This window comes from Empidonax traillii, unplaced genomic scaffold (assembly GCF_003031625.1).
Source record: "Empidonax traillii isolate 1590-97213 ecotype Southwest subspecies unplaced genomic scaffold, ASM303162v1 scaffold296:size1881848, whole genome shotgun sequence".
Classification (NCBI taxonomy): domain Eukaryota; kingdom Metazoa; phylum Chordata; class Aves; order Passeriformes; family Tyrannidae; genus Empidonax; species Empidonax traillii.
The window spans coordinates 320,876-328,557 of record NW_020955489.1 but is presented as its reverse complement, the minus strand read 5'-3'; the positions used below and the strand labels follow the sequence as shown (position 1 = coordinate 328,557).

Genomic DNA, 7,682 nt, shown 5'->3' with positions numbered 1-7,682 from the left:
CTCTCTATATCCATGTGATTGCCTGGATGTATATCTATATATATACAGATATACATATTGGCCACACAGACAGAAGTAGTAAACTTAGCTTTTTAAATGCCCCAGTGCCAGCATGCTCAACTTTGCAAATTTAACACTCCTATTTTACATTTAATTACCTCCTTTTGAAAGAAAAATAATCTGGTGGAGAGGGGAAGGAGTCTGGAGTAGTGACGTTGGCTTCCCTCCTGTGGAAGGTGCAGTCTCACCCTGTTCTCCTCAAACAATGAAATGCACTTTGTGAGGTCAGGAATGAACTCCTCTGACCTACCTGGCAGCTCTCCACTTACAGCCCGTACGAGCTGCAAGCTTTTCTTTTCCACTCACCGATAAATAAATCGTTCTCAGCTATTTCAAACCATATTTATTGCCTTACCTTTATTAATCTAGGCAAATCAACATCTAGTATAACACTAGGCAAAAAGTTTGCTTTTCAGAAGGATCTAGAGCAAGCTTTATATTTCAGCTTGGTGCAGCCTGGGAAGTTCTTTTTACTTCAGAGGCATAACTTTATAATTCATGCTGTGCTCAAGAACAACTGGCATCATTTTTCTCAAGCCTTGAAGAAAAAAAGTATTTCCTCTCAAGCAGAGGCCAAATGTGGAAAATTTCTTCCCAAAAGATAGTTGGCTGGAAAATTTTGAGCATGAAGTTATTATGGAAACGTGTTAGCAACATCGGTTTTAGTGGCCATGAACAGGTGCCTGCTGTAATTATGACAGAGATTTAGCAACCGTCTGTCCTTATTTAGCTAGCTGTGTCAGAAGTGGGTATTTATTTAGAGTATTTCCAGATAAGCAGAGCAACGTTGCAGAATAAGGAAGGAGGGAAAAAAAGCAGTTCCCTCCTTCACTGTGGGCAGAAGTACCTTGGAAATCCAAGTGTTGTTATCCTGTTGTTGAGGGTCACTGACATCTACTTGTTTGCTATACAATGCTGCTTCGCCACTGCTGGTACCATTGTTGCCCGTGAGCTGCAGCCAGTACTAAAAACTGAGAGCAAACCAGTTGTGCTCATTCTTGAACTTCTCTTGAAGTGAGCCAGCTCCTCCCTGCAAAACAAACACAGAAACTGTTCCTGTGCACATGTGAGATTAGGCCACTGAAACATGTCCTGGCTTGAAACTCTTCAGTGAAAAAAGAAAATGAAACCACAATGAAAAATAAACCCTGTTCCACTGTGTCATACAGGTTTTATTCTGCTCCCTTTTAAAACTAAAGCTAAATTGATCCCAGTGAAGACACAGGATCACACTCCAGTTTAAAAAAAAAAAAAAAAAATTAATAATTAAGGCTATCAGGAAGTTAAAGTAAAACCTAGTACAGCCACCAGATGCTCTGATGTTCTTGTCAGTTTAGTTTTTCCATCTCATAAAATACCTTTCATTTACCTCCCTCTGAACATTTACCAGTCCTTTTCCAATTAATTTCTCTCTTTCATCACAAATTGCAGGGGACAGCTCCCCTGAAACAGCACTCTTTTAACAGAGGTAACATTCACATGCATAACTTCTGTTTTCCCTCAAGCCAGGTACAGCATCTCATCACCCAGACTGACATGCATTGGGCTCTTCTCCCTCTGCACAAAAATTAGGCTGAATACCACCTCATGGTGTGGTTCTTGCAGCCCTCCAGGAGACTCCAGTGTAGAGGGAACAATTCTTTCCTTCACCTTTTTCTGGTCAAATTCCGCCTCCACATCCATTGGCACTACTTCATACACTGTAGATATTTGATTAAAACTAAAATATGGCAATCTCCTTGTTAAACAGAGCTATAGACATTGTTATACAGAGGAACAGACTCCCATCCTTATAGCAGTAGCTTTCTCCTGTCTTAACATCTATGCCACTGCAGGATGCCAGTCAGAGTAACACAGTTAAAACTCCCATGTCCCATCCAGATCCTATGTTGGTTTATGGTCATGCAGTTCCATTAAACCTATTTGGTCTGGTGAAAATATAACGAGACACAAATAAATGAAATTTGTAGTGATAACCTGAGTAAAACCTATCTCTATATGTATTTTGTGGTTTCAATTGTGTTAAGTTTTGAAATTACTGTAACCCTGACAGGTCAAATTTTTCCCTGCACAGCACATATAAGAGAAAGAGGTTGCCAGAATTCAGAGTTGTCATGTGGTAAAATTAGCCCAGAATCAGATTTTCTGACTCTGCCTAAAAAATTATTCTCTATGATGGGACTTAACCTTCATTATAAATTTTGCTATGTGGTGCATTCTGATCTGAATCTACGTGCAAGACTCTCCTGTTCCCCAAAACATATACTGATTTTGAGATAATTTTCCCATCTTACTGGACGAACACCAAAGTTGAAACCTGGGACCGGTTTTTCCAAGGTGTAGGTTGCTACTTCTTGAATTATGGGAGCAATCTGCAGTAGAAGTAGCATCAGCCATCTCCACCCAGATGTGGGCTTTCCAGCTGCTGTCAGGGACCCCTTGGGCATCTGTGGGATGCTTCCAAATATTTTGCCAAAAAGTGAATCGAAAAAACCAGACCTACAGTAGTGAGGATAAAATACACTCTGGAAGGGTTGGATCTCTATGGGGTTAAAAGGTTAAAAAATGGAAGGGAGTTTAAAAAAAAGAAAACAGGTTAAAGGACAGACTCTTACAGAAGCTGTATGGCAAACTCTGCTACTGTCCTACATTTAATACCACTCAAGCAGATGAGTATATGACTTGGGGAGAAACATAAGTGCACTATCTTGACTTCTTTTATTCTTTAACATCGAAGATTAAATTAATTTTTTCCTTGCTTTTCTCTCCTCAGCTTACTTTTCTTTCCTTACTGCCTTTTCCCATCACAATCCTTCTAAATCGATTCATTTATTCTCTCCATTTAAAATCCCATTCTGTCCTCTCTTTTGCTTTGTTTCAGTAATAGCCACCTTTCCCATTTCCTTAAAACAGCAGCTTCTCCTTTTATTTTGCCACTTCCCCGTTTCTTCTCTTCTCACTTCTCTCTTTTCCCTCCCTGTATCCCTGGATTTCATCATCCCCCTTTCTGTTCCTTTTTTTTCCAGCAATTTTTCTCCCATTGGTCCTTCTGCTCCTGCCCAGAAGCTTCCTAAGCTTAAATGAGTCATTTTAATTTTCTCTTTTGCTTCCTGTCATTTTACTTTTTGTTTCTCCCTTATTAAGATGGAGGCACTGATAACAAAATTACCTCTGGATGCAACAAGATGTACATTTCAGGACCAGAATCCAGTGCCCAAAATTACCATGAATTTTAGTAGAGCTTTACTTAATCAGTGAACCACAAGGTTGTCACTCATTATTATACGCAGTGCTTCAGGAGCGCGGGGTGAAGGGGCAACTTAGACAAACATCCCTTCTCTCTAGCTTAGAGACAGCCCTGACACTGGCCCAGTCAAGTGTATCTTTAGTTCCCTTTTGCTGAAGCCTTTCAAGGTTTTTTTTATCAGATGGACTTTGTGCACCAGCGTAGAAGTTGGCCAAGCACAATAACCTGAAATTAAGATTTCTGATCTCTTTGGATACATCCAAATAATACACAAAAAGGAAAAGAGATCCCACATATGGAAGAATCACATCTTGAACTAGACTGCATAAATAAATCCACTGGTTCCACTGAACAACCAAAATGATAGGTCAGATATATTCATTTCCTTCAGGCAAGTGTAAGTTATATCTCCTTTATGGTGCCTTTATAGTCCCATCCATTTAACGGCAAGGAAAACTCTGTCTTCACAGATCCTCCCCTTCATCTCCCTCTCCCCATTCTTTCTACCTTATAAAAACACACCGGATTTTGTTTGAGATCAGTTACAGGTCCATTCTGAACTTCATCAATGTCTTTACATGTAAAAAAATGATCACCGATGAAAGCACTAAGACCTGATCCAACTGTTATTTACGTCAGTGGAAAGATTCCCATTGACTTCAATGAGAGATAAATTTAGCCCTCAGGGTCTATGAAAAATCAGCATTTAGTCACACTGGTTCTCATTGTACAAAACTCTCCTCTTGAAATAACTTGAAAGAAATGTTAGAAATTATTTGCTGAAGGTGTCTGCTTCCCTTGGGTGGACTAATATAATTTTGTTTTGTATTCTTATAGTCTTCCAGGTGAACACCAAGGAAGAGAGGAAGTGAGTGAGAGAACATATCTACTTTTACTGTGCTAAGTTACACAATTTTGGATATATCATGAAATTAACCGTGCCTCTACACACAAATACACACACACACACATACACATCCCTCCCCTCACCCCCCACAAAATGTAGCTGTTCCTACTGATTGCCCCTGGAACTGTGCATATATAAAGAATAATCTGAAATTTAGTAACATTAAGGATACTTTAAACCGTTCTCCTCTTCTTTCTCATAAATATGCAAATTACAATTTGCCATAATAATTACAAATCACCTTTCTAATTATTAAGCACTGATTTCTACATAAATACTATTTCAAATTAAAACCATGTATGGCACAGATTTGCATTCTACGGAAGATTTAAAACCAAGGCTGCCACTGTAGCTTTCGCTGTGCTTCTTGTTTGTCCTCTCACCTACTTCACATGTGCCTTGCCACGAAAGGAGCACATGAATGATCATAACTTTCAGCTTCTTATCTTTCTTGGTTTATTTTTTTTGCTTTTAACTGTACAGGAACTTGCCCAGATAATGAGAACAGAGTGTAAATAAAGTAAACCAATAGAGCTACATGTGATTTTAAAATTAGACTGCCTTAATTGTAGTCATAAAAGCATTCCCTGAGTCCAAATCCCTATTGCTCTGTGAGCACGTGAGGCTGCTGCTGAGGCCACCTCAGCAACAGGGGCAGGTACAGGGTGTCACTACACCCACCTGGGGTTCCCAAGTGATGTCAGTCCAGTGGAGAACAATACCCACGGTGGGGTAGGGTCCCTCTTCTGTGCACTCTTCAAAGCAAACTGGTTCCAGAGAGAGAAAAGCAGACTGCAGGACTGCCCAGGCTGTGTCCTCACCACAGGGCTGTAAAGTCAGGCACCATCTGGTTTACTGTCTAATCGGCTCGTCACTTCAGGGTAGGACAGCTTGAGTGGGAGACATCTAGAGTAAGATTCCCCAAACAGCATAGATGATCAGTTTGTGATTAGATCATTTCTCCTCAGAAAGAGGAGGCATGAGTTTCACCCTATCTAGCCAGAGATGAGAACCCTTCCCTGCAGACTAAGTGTTCTCGCTGATGGGGCTTTATTAAAAGACTCAGCTCAACCCCTAGTCCAAGTTTAGAAATGAATTTTGGGGCGATGAATGTCCCAATCACAGCAATGTTCAACTCTATATCGCTGGTTAGATGGTAAATGGGAGAGATGGGGAATTTATTTTCACCATGCCCAGCCTCCCTCTTTGGAGCTGGGCTTTAGTTCTTCTAAACTGGAAATAATTATTAATGAGACAGATTAGGATAGCACCGCTCACTGGAATGGGAATTGGGAAATGAAAGGGCTCCTTATTCACCATCTTTGTGATTTTGGATAACCTGATGATCTTCCTTTAGTTCTGTTTCCCAGTCTGCTGAAATGGATAATAGTATGTTACCTTCTAAGGTGAAGTAGTTGAGATTCCCAAACAGAAATAATGGATAAGCTTGCTGTATTTTACTTTTATGTCTAATTTGAATTACCACTCTCATGGATCTTTTGTTGCTGGATGCTCTTTTGCTGCATTATTTTCTGTTCTTACAATTCAATGTGTGTGTTGCAGCCATGTTTAGCAGCCCCAGTAAGGATTCTGTGTGTGTTTTTATTATATGTAAGAGTTTTATATTGAGCTCTAAAAATTATGACTATATTTCAACTGTCAAATAAAAGCACAGATTCAGCACGGCAATTAAATACATAGCTGAACAGTCCCTGTCAAAAAGCCTTGCCTAACTTAAGACTTGCTGTTAATGAAGATTTCACACAACCTCTATAAATAATATAACTTATACCTGTGGAATTATATTTCTTTATTTGGGATGAGAACACCTAGCAAGGTATAATATTGTGGTCTTTTTTCAGGGACCTTATTTTGGCAGTTTTCTGAAATGTATGTGCTGATCAATTAATTCATCACAGACCTTTGAAGAAGAGTAATTACTGTTATTTTTCTAAAAAAAAAAAAAAAAAGCTGTAGAATTTTGCTAGATTCTGAATTATCTCCCCCAAGGGGAAAATGTAGTTCAATATTATTTAAATTTATCCATGATACACACTGTACCATCCCATTTTGAAGAGAGAGATGTGTGTCATGTTCTGGAGAGGAAGGCAGTTTCCTTGCTGGTGCAGAAATATTTCTTCCCCTTGCATAAACCAAGATATTCCAGGTTGTATAAGAAAAAAAAGGTGAAATGTTAAATTAAATCTACTTCCAAATCACACCCATATTGAGGTGCAGGTAGGTATCAGGCAGCCAGCAGCACAGCATGGCACTCCATTATGAATTTATAGCTGTGCCCAGCGCTTCAGAGGGAGTTTTGCTCAAGTTGGGATTGCAGGATCAGTCCTGTGACTTGTTTGGAAACCATAAATTAGGCTCAGTGTTATGTTTCCTGGCTTTAGGGAGCCTGTATCTGTAGGTACCATTTATACGCTCCTCCACTTTAACCAGTCAGATAAATCCTCAGCTTTGTGGCTGAAGCAGAAAGTGCAGATATAACAGAGTACCCAAAACAAGCCATGAATTCCCCACACGTATAAATTGGCGTAACTACTTTAGTTTCATCACCCGAAGATTTGACTTGGAATGGTTTAGCTTGATATTTTTTGCTGGTGATTTATTTTGTCATCAAAATAAAGTATGAAGCAGAGAGAACATGTAACCTATCAGGCAACATTTAAATTCAGCAGGTCTTTTTTTACAGGTGATCTGTGCTTTTTGGATGTTCAGGTTCCAAAATCATCTCAACAATTTCCATACTGATCTGTACCATCTCTTGAAGTCAGGCTGTAAATCAGCCATGTGTTAGGATGCGAGTGCTTACACACTCTTTTCTTTACAGAGCAAGGGGGGTTAAACATGTACTCAAGTTGTTTGGTTTACAATTATCACAGATCACTATAATTTTTATTTAATATAATATTTTTTCATCCCTGAACCCTTAAAATATCCATGCATTTGTAGGTTTCATCACCAACTTGAATATATGTTTTAGCACTACCCTTTTCTTTTTTTTTTTTTTTGAAATGCCCATTGTAAATATTTTTACAAGGGGTGTTGTAAAAGCAGTGTTCCTGTCCACAGTCCTGCTCCTCAGAAGGTCCCAGAGCGCTGGTGCAGCTTCTCCCCCATCATATGTGTTCCTACCACAGGGTATCATTAGGACAGAGCCATGGGTCTTATTTCTATTTCTTATTTCTTATTCCACCATTCCTGTAAACTCTGTAACAGGGGAACCTCAGCATCCTTTCATTTCCTGACATAATCCATTCATTGAATCTTACTTATTTGTGAATGTGCCTGCCCTAAATGGACTGCTTACAAAACCCTTCTTACATCACCTTAGCCAAGATCTGTCCTTGTCTCTCACAGACACAGTCTCTCTGCTTATCTCCCAGAACTCAACAGAAGGGTTATTGGGCGAAATCTAGCAGCCACAGAAGACAAGATGAAATGAGCTAATAGTCA

At 39.4% G+C, this 7,682-nt stretch overlaps 1 protein-coding gene across 1 annotated transcript in view; it reads right to left on the bottom strand.

The window, feature by feature from the left end:
* ATF3 (activating transcription factor 3) overlaps window positions 1-1,070 on the bottom strand; it is a 13,020-nt gene extending 11,950 nt beyond the window's left edge. The window contains exon 1 of the mRNA XM_027890752.1: window positions 908-1,070. Coding sequence (XP_027746553.1) covers window positions 908-954 — 47 coding nt within the window. The 5' untranslated portion in view covers window positions 955-1,070. The remainder of the gene's footprint in view (window positions 1-907) is intronic.
* Between the last annotated feature and the right edge of the window lie 6,612 nt (window positions 1,071-7,682).